Source organism: Carcharodon carcharias, chromosome 7 (assembly GCF_017639515.1).
Source record: "Carcharodon carcharias isolate sCarCar2 chromosome 7, sCarCar2.pri, whole genome shotgun sequence".
NCBI classification, from domain to species: domain Eukaryota; kingdom Metazoa; phylum Chordata; class Chondrichthyes; order Lamniformes; family Lamnidae; genus Carcharodon; species Carcharodon carcharias.
This window is the reverse complement of record NC_054473.1, coordinates 188,796,425-188,817,352: the sequence shown is the minus strand read 5'-3', so window position 1 is coordinate 188,817,352 and position 20,928 is coordinate 188,796,425. Positions and strand designations below refer to the sequence as shown.

General features: G+C 49.9%; 1 protein-coding gene across 1 annotated transcript in view; it reads right to left on the bottom strand.

The window, feature by feature from the left end:
- The window catches only part of pepd (peptidase D), a 237,520-nt gene extending 233,209 nt beyond the window's left edge, over positions 1-4,311 (bottom strand). Inside the window, exon 1 of the mRNA XM_041192615.1 lies at positions 4,255-4,311. Coding sequence (XP_041048549.1) covers positions 4,255-4,271 — 17 coding nt within the window. The 5' untranslated portion in view covers positions 4,272-4,311. The remainder of the gene's footprint in view (positions 1-4,254) is intronic.
- Between the last annotated feature and the right edge of the window lie 16,617 nt (positions 4,312-20,928).

Genomic DNA, 20,928 nt, shown 5'->3' with positions numbered 1-20,928 from the left:
ACAGCTGCAAGTGTCACTCATTACATGTGGAATTATTCCACCACTGAAAATCTCACAGCACAGTCTGATTCCAACCTCAGGACAGTATTTAGTAACCTCTGGAGGACAATCCCTTGCCGAATTCCCACCTTCCTCAGTCCCAAAGGTGACTGTAGAATCTTCAATGGCCCCCCTGACAGCGCAGCTATCTCATTATGAAAGGATAGCATATCTTCCAGGAGGCAGCCCATCATTTACCCTCTCGGTCACATAGGGAGCTTCACTCAGAGTCTGCAACTTGCTGTCTTGCTCAGAATCTGCTCACTACATCAAGTGCAATACGAGACCCCATGAAACCTTGGCCAATTGATATAGAATTCCACAGAATTTACAACATGAACCATGCCATTCAGCCCATCTGGCCCATGCTGGTGTTTATGTTCTAAATGGAGCTTCTCCTACATTTCACCTCCCAATACCTATCTCCCTCGAGTTTATACAGCTTCCCCTTAAATGTTTCTAACTATTCGCCTCAATCACTCCCTGTGGCAACGAATTTCACATTCTCATTATCCTGTGGATGAGGAAGTTTCTCTTGAATTCACGATTGGATTCAAAAACAGAAGCAAAAGAAAAATACTGCAGATGCTAGAAACTGAAACAACAACAGTTAATGCGGGGAATTCTCAGCAGGTCTGGCAGCATCTGTGGAGAGAGAGAAACAGAGTTAATGTTTCATTCACCTGGAAAGTTTACTCTTGTTTCTCTCCCCACAGATGCTGCAGACCTAAGTATTTCCAGCATTTCCTGTTTTCATTCCTTATTGGATTTTGAGACTATCTTATATTTATCACTCTTAGCTTGTGCTCTTCCCCCACAAGTAGGCATAACTTCTCCATGTCTACCTTATCAACACCGTACATAACGTTAAAGACTGTCTATCAGGTAACCTCTCGAGATAGAGTCCCACCTGACTTAGTTTTCCTGATTTATCAAATTCAGATAATTTCCTACAAGAGATTTCACCTTTAACCCAGAGACAAGTACACAGTATTTCAAACAGAGGAACTAGGCACTCAGTTAATGAAACCAAGTGTCTCCCAGGCGAAAAAAGTAATAACTGCAAAATAACAAGTTCACAAAACAATAGATCACATCCAGCCCTCACATTCAGACCCACCTCCACCTCAAGAACCCCCTGCCCTGGCTTCAGGGATCCCCCTCTCCGCTCAGGGATTTGTCCCCCTCCCCCCTTGGGGGTTACCCTTGCTCACCCCTCAAGGATCCCCCCCTACCCCTCCTCCTCTCCTCAAGGATCACCCCACCCTCAGGATCCCCCTCAAGGATTCATCCTCCCCCCGGGATCCCCCTACCTTGCGGGATAGCCCACCCCTACCACATGGACAACCCACATCCTCCGTTCACAGAGGCCCCCCCCCCCCCAAACATCCTGTCCGTCCTCCTGCCCCACCCCCCCTCCCTCCTGTCTGTCTGTCTCTCCTCCCCACCCCCCCTCCTGTCTCCATCCACATCCCCCAACCCCCCTCCTCTCTGCCTGTCCTTCCCCCCCCTCCCCCCTCCCTCCTGTCTGTCTCTCCTTCCCTCCCCCCTCCTGTCTCCATCCACATCCCCCAACCCCCCTCCTGTCTGCCTGTCCTTCCCCCCCCCCCACCCTCCCTCCTCTCTGCCTGTCCTTCCCCCCCCCCCACCCTCCCTCCTCTCTGCCTGTCCTTCCCCCCCCCCACCCACCCTCCTGTCTGCCTGTCCTCCCTCCCCTCTCCTGTCTTCCACCCCTCTCCCTCCTTCCACCCCCTCCCTCCTGTCCAACCACAACCCTAACCCTAACCCCCTCCCTCCTGCCCTTTCCCCCCTCTTCCCCTTCCCTCCCCCCCTTCACCCCCCTTCCCTCTTGCCGCGCCCCCTTCCCTCCCTTCCCTCCCCCCCACTCCCTTCCCTCTTCCCTCCCCCCCACTCCCTTCCCTCCCCTTCCCCCCTCTTCCCTCCCCCCCACTCCCTTCCCTCCCCTTCCCCCCTCTTCCCTTCCCTCCCCTTCCCCCCTCTTCCCTCCCCCCCACTCCCTTCCCTCCCCTTCCCCCCTCTTCCCTTCCCTCCCACCCCCTTCCCTTCCACTGCCCCCCAGCTTTCCCCCCTTCCCTCCCCCCCAGCTTTCCCCCTTCCCTCCCCCCCAGCTTTTCCCCCTTCCCTCCCCCCCAGCTTTTCCCCCTTTCTCCCCCCCCCCGCTTTTCCCCCTTCCCTCCCCCCCGCTTTTCCCCTTCCCTCCCCCCCGCTTTTCCCCCTTTCCCCCCCCCGCTTTTCCCCCTTCCCTCTCCCACGCTTTTCCCCCTTCCCTCTCCCACGCTTTTCCCCCTTCCCTCCCCCACGCTTTTCCCCCTTCCCTCCCCCCCGCTTTTCCCCCTTTCTCCCCCCCGCTTTTCCCCCTTCCCTCCCCCCCGCTTTTCCCCCTTTCTCCCCCCCCGCTTTTCCCCCTTCCCTCCCCCCCGCTTTTCCCCCTTCCCTCCCCCCCGCTTTTCCCCCTTCCCTCCCCCCCGCTTTTCCCCCTTTCTCCCCCCTGCTTTTCCCCCTTTCTCCCCCCTGCTTTTCCCCCTTCCCTCCCCCCCGCTTTTCCCCCTTTCTCCCCCCTGCTTTCCCCCTTTCTCCCCCCTGCTTTCCCCCTTTCTCCCCCCTGCTTTTCCCCCTTCCCTCCCCCCTCCACTTTTCCCCCTTCCACCCCCGCTTTCCCCCCTTCCCGCTTTCCCCCTTCCCTCCCCCCCGCTTTTCCCCCTTTCTCCCCCCTGCTTTTCCCCCTTCCCTCCCCCCTCCACTTTTCCCCCTTCCACCCCCGCTTTCCCCCCTTCCCGCTTTCCCCCTTCCCTCCCCCCCCGCTTTTCCCCCTTTCTCCCCCCTGCTTTTCCCCCTTTCTCCCCCCTGCTTTTCCCCCTTCCCTCCCCCCCGCTTTTCCCCCTTCCCTCCCCCCCGCTTTTCCCCCTTTCTCCCCCCGCTTTTCCCCCTTTCTCCCCCCTGCTTTTCCCCCTTTCTCCCCCCGCTTTTCCCCCTTTCTCCCCCCTGCTTTTCCCCCTTTCTCCCCCCCGCTTTTCCCCTTTCTCCCCCCTGCTTTTCCCCCTTTCTCCCCCCCCCCGCTTTTCCCCCTTCCCTCCCCCCCGCTTTTCCCCTTCCCTCCCCCCCGCTTTTCCCCCTTCCCTCCCCCCCGCTTTTCCCCTTCCCTCCCCCCCGCTTTTCCCCCTTTCTCCCCCCTGCTTTTCCCCCTTCCCTCCCCCCCGCTTTTCCCCCTTTCTCCCCCCTGCTTTTCCCCCTTTCTCCCCCCTGCTTTTCCCCCTTTCTCCCCCCTGCTTTTCCCCCTTCCCTCCCCCCTCCACTTTTCCCCCTTCCACCCCCGCTTTCCCCCCTTCCCGCTTTCCCCCTTCCCTCCCCCCCGCTTTTCCCCCTTTCTCCCCCCTGCTTTTCCCCCTTCCCTCCCCCCTCCACTTTTCCCCCTTCCACCCCCACTTTCCCCCCTTCCCGCTTTCCCCCTTCCCTCCCCCCCGCTTTTCCCCCTTTCTCCCCCCTGCTTTTCCCCCTTTCTCCCCCCTGCTTTTCCCCCCTTCCCTCCCCCCCCGCTTTTCCCCCTTCCCTCCCCCCCGCTTTTCCCCCTTTCTCCCCCCTGCTTTTCCCCCTTTCTCCCCCCTGCTTTTCCCCCTTCCCTCCCCCCCGATTTTCCCCCTTTCTCCCCCCCTGCTTTTCCCCCTTTCTCCCCCCTGCTTTTCCCCCTTTCTCCCCCCTTCTCCCCCCTGCTTTTCCCCCTTTCTCCCCCCTGCTTTTCCCCCTTTCTCCCCCCTGCTTTTCCCCCTTCCCTCCCCCCCGCTTTTCCCCCTTTCTCCCCCCTGCTTTTCCCCCTTTCTCCCCCCTGCTTTTCCCCCTTTCTCCCCCCTGCTTTTCCCCCTTCCCTCCCCCCTCCACTTTTCCCCCTTCCACCCCCGCTTTCCCCCCTTCCCGCTTTCCCCCTTCCCTCTCCCTCCCCGCTTCCCCCCCTTTCCCTCCCCCTTCGTCCTCCCTCCCTCCTGTCTCTGACCATCCCCCCTCCCCCCCCCCCCCCCAATTCCCCGAGTTCTCCCCCTGTCCGGCCCCCGGCTCCACCATCACCCAATCCCCTCACTGACCCCCACACACCCCGATTCACAGAGCATCTCCCCCCCGGATCCCTGAGATCTCCCCCTGTATTCCCGTGAGCTCCCCGGCTGGATCCCTGAGATCAATCCCCAATCCCCTGCATCCACTCACTCCGCTCCCGCCGCCATCTTGGTGCTCTCTGTCCTCACGTGAACAAACTGAACTTTACCCAGCGTAGGCCCCGCCCCTAGCAGATCCGACCAATAGGGGCATGGAGGGGCGGGGCACAGCGCGAGGACCTCCGGGAATTGTAGTTCAGCGGCGAATGGACACTAGCCGATCCGGACCCGCCAGGAGCCCCGCCCACTGCCAGTGACCCGCGCCGCTCCGAGGAGCCCCGCCCACTCACAGGAGCCCCGCCCCACGTAACAACGCCCGCGCAACCCTAAGCCCCGCCCACTACCCGGAGCCCCGCCCACTACCCGGAGCCCAGCCCACTTACAGGGACGTTGCCCACTCCCAGGAGCCCCGCCTCCGGCAGCCCCGCCCACCCGGAAGTAGCATGCAGAGAGGAACATGCATCCTCCGTCTGGCTGAACTTGTTCTCACGCTGAACAATTTCTCCTTCAACTCCTCTCACTTCCTCCAAATAAAAGGTGTGGCTATTGGTACCCGCATGGGCCCCAGCTATGCCTGTCTCTTTATGGGGAATGTGGAACATTCCTTGTTGCAGTCCTACGCCGGCCCCCTTCCACAACTCTTTCTCCGGTACATCGATGATTACTTCGGTGCTGCTTCATGCTCTCGTCGGGACTTGGAGAAAAATTTATTAATTTTGCTTCCAATCTCCACCCCTCCATCATTTTCACATGGTCCATCTCTGACACTTCCTTTCCCTTCCTTGACCTCTCTGTCTCAATCTCTGGTGATAGACTGTCCACCAATATCCATTACAAACCCACCGACTCCCACAGCTATCTCGACTACAGCTCCTCACACCCCGATTCCTGTAAGGACTCCATCCCATTCTCTCAGTTCCTTCGCCTCCGTCGCATCTGTTCCGATGATGCTACCTTCAAAAACAGTTCCTCTGACATGTCCTCCTTCTTCCTTAACCGAGGTTTTCCACCCACGGTCGTTGACAGGGCCCTCAACCGTGTCCGGCCCATCTCCCGCGCATCCGCCCTCACGCCTTCTCCTCACTCCCAGAAACATGATAGGGTCCCCCTTGTCCTCACTTATCACCCCACCAGCCTCCGCATTCAAAGGATCATCCTCCGCCATTTCCGCCAACTCCAGCATGATGCCACCACCAAACACATCTTCCCTTCACCCCCCCTAACGGCATTCCGTAGGGATCGCTCCCTCTGGGACACCCAGGTCCACTCCTCCATCACCCCCTACTCCTCAACCCCCTCCTATGGCACCACCCCATGCCCACGCAAAAGATGCAATACCTGCCCCTTCACTTCCTCTCTCCTCACCGGCCAAGGACCCAAACACTCCTTTCAAGTGAAGCAGCATTTCACTTGCATTTCCCCCAACTTAGTCTACTGCATTCGTTGCTCCCAATGTGGTCTCCTCTACATTGGAGAGACCAAACGTAAGCTGGGCGACCGCTTTGCAGAACACCTGCGGTCTGTCCGCAAGAATGACCCAAACCTCCCTGTCGCTTGCCATTTTAACACTCCACCCTGCTCTCTTGCCCACATGTCTGTCCTTGGCTTGCTGCATTGTTCCAGTGAAGCCCAACGCAAACTGGAGGAACAACACCTCATCTTCCGACTAGGCACTTTACAGCCTTCCGGACTGAATATTGAATTCAACAACTTTAGGTCGTGACCTCCCTCCCCCATCCCCACCCCCTTTCTGTTTCCCCCTTCCTTTTTTTTCCAATAAATTATAAAGATTTTCCTTTTCCCACCTATTTCCATTATTTAAAAAAAAAACACCCCCACTAGAGCTATACCTTGAGTGCCCTACCATCCATTCTTAATTAGCACATTCATTTAGATAATATCACCAACTTTAACTTTAACACCTATGTGTTCTTTTGTACCATTGTTGTTGACATCTTTTGATGATCTGCTTCTATCACTGCTTGTTTGTCCCTACAACCACAACCCCCCAACTTCTCTCTCTCTCTCTCTCTCTCTGCCCCCCACACACACACCTTAAACCAGCTTATATTTCAAAACAAAAACAGAATTACCTGGAAAAACTCAGCAGGTCTGGCAGCATCGCCGGAGAAGAAAAGAGTTGACGTTTCGAGTCCTCATGACCCTTCGACAGAACTTGAGTTCGAGTCCAAGAAAGAGTTGAAATATAAGCTGGTTTAAGGTGTTTGTGTGGGGGGTGGAGAGATAGAGAGAGAGAGAGAGGTGGAGGGTGTGGGGTGTGGTTGTAGGGACAAACAAGCAGTGATAGAAGCAGATCATCAAAAGATGTCAACGACAATAGTACAATAGAACACATAGGTGTTAAAGTTAAAGTTGGTGATATTATCTAAACGAATGTGCTAATTATATTTCAATTCTTTCTTGGACTCGAACTCAAGTTCTGTCGAAGGGTCATGAGGACTCGAAACGTCAACTCTTCTTCTCCGCCGATGCTGCCAGACCTGCTGAGTTTTTCCAGGTAATTCTGTTTTTGTTTTTGTTTAGGAACATGAGTGAGTTTGGGAGGTGAATGGAGTGATGAGGGTGGCTCTGTGTCCGCAGGGAGACAGTGAGTTGCAGATATAAAAACAAAAAAACTGCGGATGCTGGAAATCCAAAACAAAAACAAAAACAGAATTACTTGGAAAAACTCAGCAGGTCTGGCAGCATCGGCGGAGAAGAAAAGAGTTGACGTTTCGAGTCCTCATGACCTTTCGACAGAACTTGAGTTCGAGTCCAAGAAAGAGTTGAAATATAAGCTGGTTTAAGGTGTGTGTGGGGTGGGGGGTGGGGGGCGGAGAGAGAGAGAGAGAGAGGTGGAGTGGGGGTGTGGTTGTAGGGACAAACAAGCAGTGATAGAAGCAGATCATCAAAAGATGTCAACAACAATAGTACAAAAGAACACATAGGTGTTAAAGTTAAAGTTGGTGATATTATCTAAACGAATGTGCTAATTAAGAATGGATGGTAGGGCACTCAAGGTACAGCTGTAGTGGGGGTGGGGAGAGCAAAAAAGATGTAAAATAAATAAATAAATAAATATTTTTTTTTTCTTTTTCTCTTTTTATAATGGAAATAGGTGGGAAAAGGAAAATCTATATAATTTATTGGAAAAAAACAAAAGGAAGGGGGAAACAGAAAGGGGGTGGGGATGGGGGAGGGAGGTCACGACCTAAAGTTGTTGAATTCAATGTTCAGTCCGGAAGGCTGTAAAGTGCCTAGTCGGAAGATGAGGTGTTGTTCCTCCAGTTTGCGTTGGGCTTCACTGGAACAATGCAGCAAGCCAAGGACAGACATGTGGGCAAGAGAGCAGGGTGGAGTGTTAAAATGGCAAGCGACAGGGAGGTTTGGGTCATTCTTGCGGACAGACGGCAGGTGTTCTGCAAAGCGGTCGCCCAGTTTACGTTTGATCTCTCCAATGTAGAGGAGACCACATTGGGAGCAACGAATGCAGTAGACTAAGTTGGGGGAAATGCAAGTGAAATGCTGCTTCACTTGAAAGGAGTGTTTGGGTCCTTGGCCGGTGAGGAGAGAGGAAGTGAAGGGGCAGGTATTGCACCTTTTGCGTGGGCATGGGGTGGTGCCATAGGAGGGGGTTGAGGAGTAGGGGGTGATGGAGGAGTGGACCTGGGTGTCCCAGAGGGAGTGATCCCTACGGAATGCCGATAGGGGGGGTGAAGGGAAGATGTGTTTGGTGGTGGCATCATGCTGGAGTTGGCGGAAATGGCGGAGGATGATCCTTTGAATGCGGAGGCTGGTGGGGTGATAAGTGAGGACAAGGGGGACCCTATCAAGTTTCTGGGAGTGAGGAGAAGGCGTGAGGGCGGATGCGCGGGAGATGGGCCGGACACGGTTGAGGGCCCTGTCAACGACCGTGGGTGGAAAACCTCGGTTAAGGAAGAAGGAGGACATGTCAGAGGAACTGTTTTTGAAGGTAGCATCATCAGAACAGATGCGACGGAGGCGAAGGAACTGAGAGAATGGGATGGAGTCCTTACAGGAATCGGGGTGTGAGGAGCTGTAGTCGAGATAGCTGTGGGAGTCGGTGGGTTTGTAATGGATATTGGTGGACAGTCTATCACCAGAGATTGAGACAGAGAGGTCAAGGAAGGGAAGGGAAGTGTCAGAGATGGACCATGTGAAAATGATGGAAGGGTGGAGATTGGAAGCAAAATTAATAAATTTTTCCAGGTCCAGACGAGAGCATGAAGCAGCACCGAAGTAATCATCGATGTACCAGAGAAAGAGTTGTGGAAGGGGGCCAGAGTAGGACTGGAACAAGGAATGTTCCATATACCCCATAAAGAGACAGGCATAGCTGGGGCCCATGCAGGTACCCTTGGCCACACCTTTTATTTGGAGGAAGTGAGAGGAGTTGAAGGAGAAATTGTTCAGCGTGAGAACAAGTTCAGCCAGATGGAGGAGAGTAGTGGTGGATGGGGATTGTTCGGGCCTCTGTTCGAGGAAGAACCTAAGGGCCCTCAGACCATCCTGGTGGGGGATGGAGGTGTAGAGGGATTGGACGTCCATGGTGAAGAGGAAGCGGTTGGGGCCAGGGAACTGGAAATTGTTGATGTGACGTAAGGTATCAGAGGAATCACGGATGTAGGTGGGAAGGGACTGGACAAGGGGAGAGAGAAGTGAGTCAAGATAACGAGAAATGAGTTCTGTGGGGCAGGAGCAAGCTGAGACGATCGGTCTACCGGGGCAGTTCTGTTTGTGGATTTTGGGTAGGAGATAGAAGCGGGCCGTCCGAGGTTGGGCGACTATCAGGTTGGAAGCTGTGGGAGGGAGATCCCCAGAGGAGATGAGGTCAGTAACAGTCCTGGAAACAATGGCTTGATGTTCAGTGGTGGGGTCATGGTCCAGGGAGAGGTAGGAGGAAGTGTCTGCGAGTTGACGCTCAGCCTCCGCGAGGTAGAGGTCAGTGCGCCAGACAACAACAGCACCACCCTTGTCAGCGGGTTTGATGACAATGTCAGGGTTGGACCTGAGAGAATGGAGTGCAGTAAGTTCAGAGACAGATAGGTTAGAATGGGTGAGAGGAGCAGAGAAATTGAGACGACTAATGTCGCGCCAACAGTTCTCAATGAAAAGATCAAGAGAAGGTAAGAATCCAGAGGGAGGGGTCCAGGTGGAGGGAGAATATTAGAGATGGGTAAAAAGATCCGTTGAACTGGGAGAGGACTCCTGCCCAAAGAAGCGAGCCCGGAGACGAAGACGGCGAAGAAGAGTTCAGCATCATGCCGAGCCCGAAATTCATTGAGGTGAGGGCATAAGTGTATGAAACTAAGTCCTTTGCTGAGCACTGAACGTTCAGCGTCGGAGAGGGGAAGGTCAGGGGGTATAGTGAATACACGGCTGGGGCTGGGATTGGAAGAAAGGGTGGGGACGGAGGTACAGGCAGGGGTGGAGGGTCCTAGATGGGTGTTCGTGTCGTTGAGTTGTGGGGGCTTGCGTTCCTTAGCACTTGAGAGAAAGAGAAAAAGTTTCTTGTTGAGGCATCGAATGAGCCGAAGAATAAAATGAAACTGGGGGCACGTGCAGCTTTGAAAAAGGGTTTGGCGGTGCTGCTGGAGGGAGAGATCGAGTGTGTTCATATGGTGGCGCATGGCACTGAGTGTGGATTTCAGGATGTGACGGGAACAGCAGTCCGAGAAACGTTTTATGTCCCGGAGATACCTGTAATCCTGGGTGGGTTCGAAACATGAGGGGTGGAATTTCAATTGAAATCCATGTGGGGTAAGTCGGAGATGGAGACAGTCACTGAGAAAGGAGATGTGGCTGTGAAAGCGGGTTTTAGTAAACACCTTGTCAAACACCAGGAGGGAAATGGAAAGCAAGGAAGGTGAGCAGGGCAAAAGAGAGATACGGAAATCTTGTCGCAGAGAGGAACAGAACTTCTTCAAGGAGGTAGGCATTTCTTAAAGAGCAGTGGCAGTCAATTAAACACAGAGATAAAAACAAAAAAACTGCGGATGCTGGAAATCCAAAACAAAAACAAAAACAGAATTACTTGGAAAAACTCAGCAGGTCTGGCAGCATCGGCGGAGAAGAAGAGTTGACGTTTCGAGTCCTCATGACCCTTGAACAGAACTTGAGTTCGAGTCCAAGAAAGAGTTGAAATATAAGTTGGTTTAAGGTGTGTGTGTTGGGGGCGGAAAGAGAGAGAGAGAAGTGGAGTGGGGGTGTGGTTGTAGGGACAAACAAGCAGTGATAGAAGCAGATCATCAAAAGATGTCAGAGTTGAGGTTTTGAGTCCTCATGACCCTTCGAAAGAACTTGAGTGAGTCCAAGGAAGGGGTGAAATATAAGCTGGTTTAAGGTGTGTGTGGGGGGTGGGGGTTTGGGTGGGGGGAGAGAGAGAGAAGTGGAGGGGGTTGGTGTGGTTGTAGGGACAAACAAGCAGTGATAGAAGCAGATCATCAAAAGATGTCACAAACAACAGAACAAAAGAACACATAGGTGTTAAAGTTGGTGATATTATCTAAACGAATGTGCTAATTAAGAATGGATGGTAGGACACTCAAGGTATAGCTCTAGTGGGGGTGGGGGGAGCATAAAAGATTTTAAAATATTTAAAAATAATGGAAATAGGTGGGAAAAGAAAAATCTATATCATTTATTGGAAAAAACAAAAGGAAGGGGGAAACAGAAAGGGGGTGGGGATGGAGGAGGGAGTTCAAGACCTAAAGTTGTTGAATTCAATACTCAGTCCGGTAGGCTGTAAAGTGCCTAATCGGAAGATGAGGTGTTGTTCCTCCAGTTTGCGTTGGGCTTCACTGGAGCAATGCAGCAAGCCAAGAACAGACATGTGGGCAAGAGAGCAGGGTGGAGTGTTAAAATGGCAAGCGACAGGGAGGTTTGGGTCATTCTTGCGGACAGACGGCAGGTGTTCTGCAAAGCGGTCGCCCAGTTTACGTTTGATCTCTCCAATGTAGAGGAGACCACATTGGGAGCAACGAATGCAGTAGACTAAGCTGGGGGAAATGCAAGTGAAATGCTGCTTCACTTGAAAGGCGTGTTTGGGCCCTTGGACGGTGAGGAGAGAGGAAGTGAAGGGGCAGGTGTTGCATCTTTTGCGTGGGCATGGGGTGGTGCCATAGGAGGGGGTTGAGGAGTAGGGGTTGATGGTGGAGTGGACCAGGGTGTCCCGGAGAGAACGATTCCTACGGAATGCCGACCTTAAACCAGCTTATATTTCACCCCTTTCTTGGACTCACTCAAGTTCTGTCGAAGGGTCATGAGGACTCGAAACGTCAACTCTTTTCTTCTCCGCCAATGCTGCCAGACCAGCTGAGTTTTTCCAGGTAATTCTGTTTTTGTTTTGGATTTCCAGCATCCGCAGTTTTTTTGTTTTTATCTCTGTTTAATTGACTGCCACTGCTCTTCAAGAAATGCCTACCTCCTTGAAGAAGTTCTGTTCCTCTCTGCGACAAGACTTCCGTATCTCTCTTTTGCCTTGTTCACCTTCATTGCTTTCCATTTCTCTCCTGGTGTTTGACAAGGTGTTTACTAAAACCCGCTTTCACAGCCATATCTCCTTTCTCAGTGACTGTCTCCGTCTCCAACATACCCCACGTGGATTTCAACTGAAATTCCACCCCTCATGTTTCGAACCCACCCAGGATTACAGGTATCTCCGGGACATAAAACATTTCTCGGACTGCTGTTCCCGTCACATTCTGAAATCCACACTCAGTGCCATGAGCCGCCATATGAACACACTTGACCTCTCATCCAGCAGCACCGCCAAACGCTTTTTCAAAGCTGCGCGTGCCCCCAGTTTCATTTTATTCTTCGGCTCATCCGACGCCTCAACAAGAAACTTTTTCTCTTTCTCTCAAGTGCTAAGGAACGCAAGCCCCCACAACTCATCGACACCAACACCCATCTAGGACCCTCCACCCCTGCCTGTACCTCCATCCCCACCCCATCTTCCAATCCCAGCCCTAGCCGTGTATTCACTATACCCCCTGACCTTCCCTCTCCGAAGCTGAACGTTCAGTGCTCAGCAAAGGACTTAGTTTCATACCCTTACGCCCTCACCTCAATGAATTTTGGGCTCGGCATGATGCTGAACTCTTCTTCCGCCGTCTTCGTCTCCGGGCTCACTTCTTTGGGCAGGAGTCCTCTCCCAGTTCAACGGATCCTTTTACCCACCTCCAATATTCTCCCTCCAACTGGACCCCTCCCTCTGGATTCTTACCTTCTCTTGATCTTTTCATTGAGAACTGGCGGCGCAACATTATTCGTCTCAATTTCTCTGCTCCTCTCACCCATTCTAACCTATCTGTCTCTGAACTTACTGCGCTCCATTCTCTCAGGTCCAACCCTGACATTGTCATCAAACCCGCTGACAAGGGTGGTGCTGTTGTTGTCTGGCGCACTGACCTCTACCTCGCGGAGGCTGAGCGTCAACTCGCAGACACTTCCTCCTACCTCTCCCTGGACCATGACCCCACCACTGAACATCAAGCCACTGTTTCCAGGACTGTCACTGACCTCATCTCCTCTGGGGATCTTCCTCCCACAGCTTCCAACCTGATAGTCGCCCAACCTCGGACGGCTCGCTTCTATCTCCTACCTAAAATCCACAAACAGAACTGCCCCAGTAGACCGATCGTCTCAGCTTGCTCCTGCCCCACAGAACTCATTTCTCGTTATCTTGACTCACTTCTCTCTCCCCTTGTCCAGTCCCTTCCCACCTACATCCGTGATTCCTCTGACACCTTACGTCACATCAACAATTTCCAGTTCCCTGGCCCCAACCGCTTCCTCTTCACCATGGACGTCCAATCCCTCTACACCTCCATTCCCCACCAAGATGGTCTGAGGGCCCTTAGGTTCTTCCTCGAACAGAGGCCCGAACAATCCCCATCCACCACTACTCTCCTCCGTCTGGCTGAACTTGTTCTCACACTGAACAATTTCTCCTTCAACTCCTCTCACTTCCTCCAAATAAAAGGTGTGGTTCTGGGTACCCGGATGGGCCCCAGCTATGCCTGTCTCTTTATGGGGTATGTGCAACATTCCTTGTTCCAGTCCTACTCCGGCCCCCTTCCACAACTCTTTCTCCGGTACATCGATGATTACTTCGGTGCTGCTTCATGCTCTTGTCTGGACCTGGAAAAATTTATTAATTTTGCTTCCAATCTCCACCCCTCCATCATTTTCACGTGGTCCATCTCTGACACTTCCTTTCCCTTCCTTGACCTCTCTGTCTCAATCTCTGGTGACAGACTGTCCACCAATATCCATTACAAACCCACCGACTCCCACAGCTACCTTGACTACAGCTCCTCACACCCTGCTTCCTGTAAGGACTCCATCCCATTCTCTCAGTTCCTTCGCCTCCGTCGCATCTGTTCCGATGATGCTACCTTCAAAAACAGTTCCTCTGACATGTCCTCCTTCTTCCTTAACCGAGGTTTTCCACCCACGGTCGTTGACAGGGCCCTCAACCGTGTCCGGCCCATCTCCCGCGCATCCGCCCTCACGCCTTCTCCTCCCTCCCAGAAACATGATAGGGTCCCCCTTGTCCTCACTTATCACCCCACCAGCCTCCGCATTCAAAGGATCATCCTCCGCCATTTCCACCAACTCCAGCATGATGCCACCACCAAACACATCTTCCCTTCACCCCCCCCTATCGGCATTCCGTAGGGATCACTCCCTCCGGGACACCCTGGTCCACTCCTCAATCACCCCCTACTCCTCAACCCCCTCCTATGGCACCACCCCATGCCCACGCAATAGATGCAATACCTGCCCCTTCACTTCCTCTCTCCTCACCATCCAAGACACCCAAACACTCCTTTCAAGTGAAGCAGCATTTCACTTGCATTTCCCCCAACTTAGTCTACTGCATTCGTTGCTCCCAATGTGGTCTCCTCTACATTGGAGAGATCAAACGTAAACTGGGCGACCGCTTTGCAGAATACCTGCGGTCTGTCTGCAAGAATGACCCAAACCTCCCTGTCGCTTGCCATTTTAACACTCCACCCTGCTCTCTTGCCCACATGTCTGTCCTTGGCTTGCTGCATTGTTCCAGTGAAGCCCAACGCAAACTGGAGGAACAACACCTCATCTTCCGACTAGGCACTTTACAGCCTTCCGGACTGAATATTGAATTCAACAACTTTAGGTCTTGAACTCCCTCCTCCATCCCCATCCCCTTTCTGTTTCCCCCTTCCTTTTGTTTTTTCCAATAAATGATATAGATTTTTCTTTTCCCACCTATTTCCATTATTTTTAAATATTTTAAAATCTTTTATGCTCCCCCCACCCCCACTAGAGCTATACCTTGAGTGTCCTACCATCCATTCTTAATTAGCACATTCGTTTAGATAATATCACCAACTTTAACACCTATGTGTTCTTTTGTTCTGTTGTCTGTGACATCTTTTGATGATCTGCTTCTATCACTGCTTGTTTCTCCCTACAACCACACCCCCGCTCCACTTCTCTCCCCCCACCCAAACCCCGCCCCCACCACACACACACCTTAAACCAGCTTATATTTCACCCCTTTCTTGGACTCACTTAAGTTCTGTCGCAGGGTCATGAGGACTCAAAACATCAACTCTTTTCTTCTCCACCGATGTTGTCAGACCTGCTGAGTTTTTCCAGGTAATTCTGTTTTTGTTACTAAATACTGTCCTGAAGGTTGGAATCAGACTGTGCTGTGAGGTTTTCAGTGGTGGAATAGTTCCACATGTAATGAGTGACACTTGCAGCTGTAGCCCAGCTAGAGGCAGCAGGTTCAGGAGAAGCGAGAGGGTAAAGATTATAAAATTTTCGTGAGTAACTAGTCTGTTAAAGGAGCTGGATTGGTTTTAAATGGGATTGTGAGTTTAAAGATCCAAACAACCCTGCAGAATGTAGCCAGGCTGGGTGGAGTGAAGGGAAAACTGAAAAGACTGGATAAACCGCAGATTAATCAGCATGCTGGAGAGAACACACCTTCAGAATAGAACTGAAAGATGAATGCACATTTTAATAGAATTAGAAAAGAAGAATTACAGACTGAGATTCTGGTGACGACCTCCCCATTCTCACATAATCCAGACTCTCACTGTGCTGCGGTACTGAGGGAGTGCTGCATTAGCACTCAGAAACACTTTGGGACGTTTTACTGTGTTAACATTTATATTGCGCCTTTATTGCACTGTCGAATGTGCTGTCATTCAGATGAGATGTTAACCTGGGGCCCAATGTACCCATTCGGTGGAAAGGATCCCACAGCCGCTATGGAAGGAGAGCAGGGAAGTTCTCCAAGTTTTGGCCAATATTTAACCTTCAGCCAATAACAGGAAAAGATTGAAAAGCAGAATACAGCAGATGCTGGCAACCTGAAATAAAAACAGAAAATGCTGGAAACACTCAGCAGGTCTGGTATTGTCTATGGACCCAGAAATAGCATTAATGTTTCAGGTCAATGACCTTTCATCAGATCTGATCCTGTTGGAGTAGAATTTGAAATTGTGGGTCAGGCTCATGGAGCTTTTAAGTACAATCCTCACTCTCTTCACGTACAGTATCAATTGTTGTTTTTCTCTCATATTGATATTCTTGTGAAGTACAAGGCAAAAAGCTTCAACATGTCTCTTTTTTCAGCAATACTCAAGTTCTTTGCTACCAAATGACTATAGATGTGTGTCACATAAAAGGTTGGACAAACTGCAACATACTTGGCTTTTAAATGTATTGATTTAGATATTAAACAGAATCCATCTGGAATAGTTTTAAATCACAACCCATTTAGACAGTGTTACTCCCATCCCAGTTAATCATGCTAGGGCATCACTGAAAGATGATGTTGGATGTAAATAAGAGAGAGAGCAATTTTCTATTAACACCAGCTCTACATCAGTGATTTGTTCTTTTACAACAACCATTACAACTCCCTTTGCTTTTTGTCCCATGACATTTTGTCATTTAAGCTCCCCGTCCCCCACCCCACCAAACCTTTCCCTGACCTTCCCTTTTGCTCACCCAGCCTTTTTTCAACAGCATAAAACCCATTGCATTTTTCTACCTGTTTGGTTCCTAGGTTGAGTTATATCAGACTCGAACTGTGAACTCTCTGTCTCTCGCCACCGATGCTGCCAGACCTGCTGAGTTTTTCCGACACTTCCTGTTTTCAGTTCTCAAACTTTTGTTCATTCTTATGTTTTGATTCTGTCAATTATGAGCAGCGGAAAGTGATTTTAATATTACATAGAATTTATATTCTGAAATTGATTTAAAAACATGGGTAAATATCGATTGGATAATTCTAGTGAAGAAGGGACAAAAAGTGGCAATAACATGAGAAATGTTGAAAGTCAGCAAAGGTAAGGAGAAGCAGCATAGCCGCACAACTTAACTAAACTCACCAAAGTAACGATAGCTGTCTCGTCACGGGTTTTCTTTGGACTGGAGATGTGCACTGCCCTCTAGCCGACCTAAATGCATTGTTTGTGGGGGAAAGCTGTCAAATGCTGCCATAGTGCTGGGCACTTTTCCACTCAAACAAAAATAAAAATAAAAATACCTGGAAAAACTCAGCAGGTCCGGCAGCATCTGCGGAGAGGAACACAGTTAATGTTTCAAGTCCATTTGACTCTTCAACAGAACGAAGCAAAAATAGGAAAGAGGTGAAATATAAGCTGGTTTGGGGGTGGGGGGGTGGGACAAGTAGAGCTGGATAGAGGGCCAGTGATAGGTGGAGATAACCAAAAGATGTCACAGACAAAAGGACAAAGAGGTGTTGAAGGTGGTGATATTATCTAAGGAATGTGCTAATTAAGGGTAGAAAGTAGGACAAGCAAGGTACAGATAGCCCTTTGTACTTAAAAGAGTTACAGATAGCCCTAGTGGGGGTGGGGTGAGGGGAAGGGATCGAAATAGGCTAAAAGGTAGAGATAAAACAATGGATGGAAATACATTTAAAAATAATGGAAATAGGTGCGAAAAGAAAAATCTATATAAATTATTGGAAAAAGGGGGATCGGAAAGGGGGTGGGGATGGAGGAGAGAGTTCATGGTCTGAAGTTGTTGAACTCAATATTCAGTCCGGAAGGCTGTAAAGTGCCTAGTCGGAAGATGAGGTGCTGTTCCTCCAGTTTGCATTGAGCTTCACTGGAACAATGCAGCAAGCCAAGGACGGACATGTGGGCATGACAGCAGGGTGGAGTGTTGAAATGGCAAGCGACAGGGAGGTCTAGGTAATGCTTTCGGACAGACCGAAGGTGTTCTGCAAAGCAGTCATGCAGTCTGTGTTTGGTCTCTCCAATGTAGAGGAAACCGCATTGGGAGCAACGAATACAGTAGACTAAATTGAGGGAAGTGCAAGTGAAATGCTGCTTCACTTGAAAGGAGTGTTTGGGCCCTTGGACGGTGAGGAGAGGGGAAGTAAAGGGGCAGGTGTTGCACCTTCTACGGTTGCATGGGAAGGTGCCGTAGGAGGGGGTTGAGGTGTAGGGGGTGATGGAGGAGTGGACCAGGGTGTCCCAGAGGGAACGATCCCTACAGAATGCTGCCAGGGGGGGTGAAGGGAAGATGTGTTTGGTGGTGGCATCATGCTGGAGTTGGCGGAAATGGCGGAGGATGATCCTTTGAATGTGGAGGCTGGTGGGGTGATAAGTGAGGACAAGGGGGACCCTATCATGTTTCTGGGAGGGAGGAGAAGGCGTGAGCGCGGATGCTTGGGAGATGGGCCGGACACGGTTGAGGGCCCTGTCAACCACAGTGGGTGGAAAACCTCGGTTAAGGAAGAAGGAGGACATGTCAGAGGAACTGTTTTTGAAAGTGGCATCATCGGAACAGATGCGACGGAGGCGAAGGAACTGAGAGAATGGGATGGAGTCCTTACAGGAAGCGGGGTGTGAGGAGCTGTAGTTGAGGTAACTGTGGGAGTCGGTAGGCTTGTACTGGATATTGGTGGACAGTCTATCACCAGAGATTGAGACAGAGAGGTCAAGGAAGGGAAGGGAAGTGTCAGAGATGGACCATGTGAAAATGATGGAAGGGTGGAGATTGGAAGCAAAATTAATAACTTTTCTACTAAACATAGGGCAGAATTGAATGGCCCTGTCACAGTGGGGGCGGGGTCTCAAAATGCAGCTCACCTCTCGCTAATCTACTGACTTCAGCAGGACCATAAAATCCCACCAGCTCAATATTCCATCCATAGCCACTTAGCAGATAAAAAGGTGATAAAAGCAAAAAACTGCAGATGTTGGAAATCCAAAACATAACCAGAAATACCTGGAAGAACTCAGCAGGTCTGGCAGCATCTGCGGAGAGGAACACAGTTAACGTTTCGAGTCCTCATGACCCTTCCACAGAAAAGGTGAACTATTTTAAGAGACTTTTGAACGTACAAAGAGAGGACAGATTCAAGTTTTGAAAAGAAAGGCAAAGTAAATGATAAAGCTCAAGAGGGGAGTTATCTGGCAGGAGAGCTGCTAGCTGAAGAAATGAAAGCACACACTAGAGCAGAGTCTTTGATCTTACCCACCTGTCAAACAATAGTAAAGGCAATGTTTGAAGATGAGAGGAACTCAACAAGGCCACACTTATTGATAACACCATCAGTAGGCGAATCATTGACGTGTCCAATTATATCGAAAGGAAGAACGTACGAACAGACAGGGCTTAGGAGCAGGACGAGGCCATTCAGCACTTGCAGCCTGTTCCTACTGATCTGATTATGGCTTCAACTCTGTTGTATGTTGGTTAGTTCAGCTTCAAAATGATTAATGAGATGTCAGTGTGTTCAAACAACAACTGGTTTATGTTACACATCTGATACAGCTATACAGCTTTCCATGACCAGGTATCACAATGCAGAAGCCATGAACACTCTCTTTCTTGACTCTTAGTTATGTGTTCTCTTCCAGCATCATTATGGGAGGTGCTATTTACACAGTCCCACACATTAACCCTAACAAACCCTGAAGCTACTTCCTGTCTGCCCCCCATAACCGTTGACTCCCTTGCCTATCAGAAATCTATCTAAATCACTATTGAATAAATTCAGTGAACTGGTCTCCACTGCTTTCTGGGGAAGAAAATTGCACAGACTAACGCCCTTCTGAAAGAAAAAGGTTCTCCTCATCTCCGGCTTAAATAAATGACCTCTTATTCTTAAACTGTGTCCTCTAGTTCTAGTCTCTCCCACAAAAGGAAACATCCTCTGGGTATCCACCCCATCAGGTCTCTTCAGGATCTTATATGTTTTAATAAGACCATCTCTCATTTTTCTAAACTCCAATGGGTATAGGCCCAACCTGTTCAACCTTTCTTCGTAAGATAAGATCCTCATCCCAGGAATGAGTTGAGTGAATCTTCTCTGAACTCCTTCTAACATAATTATATCCTTTCTTCGATAAGGAGACCAAAACTGTACACAGTACTCCAGATGTGGCCTCACCAATGCCCTGTGCAGCTGCAGTAAAACTTCCCTACTTTTATATTCCCTTTACAATAAATGCCACATTCCATTTGCCTTCCTGATCACTTGCTGCACCTGTATACTAACTTTTTATGAGTCATGGACTAGGACACCCAGATCCCTCTGTACCTCAGAGTTCTCTAATCTCTTTCCAATTAAATAGCGCACTGCTTTTCTATTCTTCCTGCCAAGTAGACAGATTCCCATTTTCCCACATTATACTCCATCTGCCAAATTTTGACCACTTACTTAACCTATCTATATCTCTTTATACTACAACAGAAACAGAATATGCTGGAAAAGCTCATCAGTTCTGACAACATCTGTGCAGTGACAAACAGCGTTGACATTTTGAATCCATATGACTCTTCTTCAGAGCTACTATACCTCTGTAGTTTGCCCTACAAGTGGATGAATCTATGGATATTATTGGCAAAGCACAGCTTCTAACATTGGCTCATTTTATTGGCAATGGGATAATAATTGAAAACTTCTTTTGATGTAAAGAGCTACAAGAAACAACAAAAAGGCCAAAACGTGTTGACACTTAGACTTCTTATTTGGAATTTTGCAATAGATATTGGAATACATGCACTGATCCCTTGATAACCGATATCTGATAGAGTATGTCTCAATTGTGACGCAAAAGAATTCTAACATCGTGTCTACTTATTGTTTGCTGCATTGGAAACCCCTCATTGCTAAAACAATAGGACATGATTTGAAAATAGTCAAGCAGTGAAGATGATGAATCATGTAAAACAAAGGCCATTGAAATCACCCATTTTTAGAATCTTTGTGAAATTATGGATTCGACATGTCAACCTCATCCTACACACAACCTCATCCTACACACAACCTCGTCCTACACACAACCTCATCCTACACACAACCTCGTCCTACACACAACCTCGTCCTACACACAACCTTGTCCTACACACAAAGTGAGATGGTTGTCGGGGGAAAAGTCTTGTCTGGAGTTCTTATGAATTAAAAGAATTATTGCTTCTCTTTATAGGAAAAAAATCAAGTCGATGTTTCTAATTTGCTCAGTAAGGATTTCTGCTGTTCATATTTAACTGAAGTGTTTCAGCATTGAACAAGGTGAACACCAAGATGCAGGAACAGGAAGGAAACATTTGTACACTTCAAAAGAAAATGAGGATTTGGGAAATGCGGTGCCTCAATTGGGAATCTGGATATGTTTCTTTTAGCTGCCCAGACAAAATATGATGAAACTCTCCC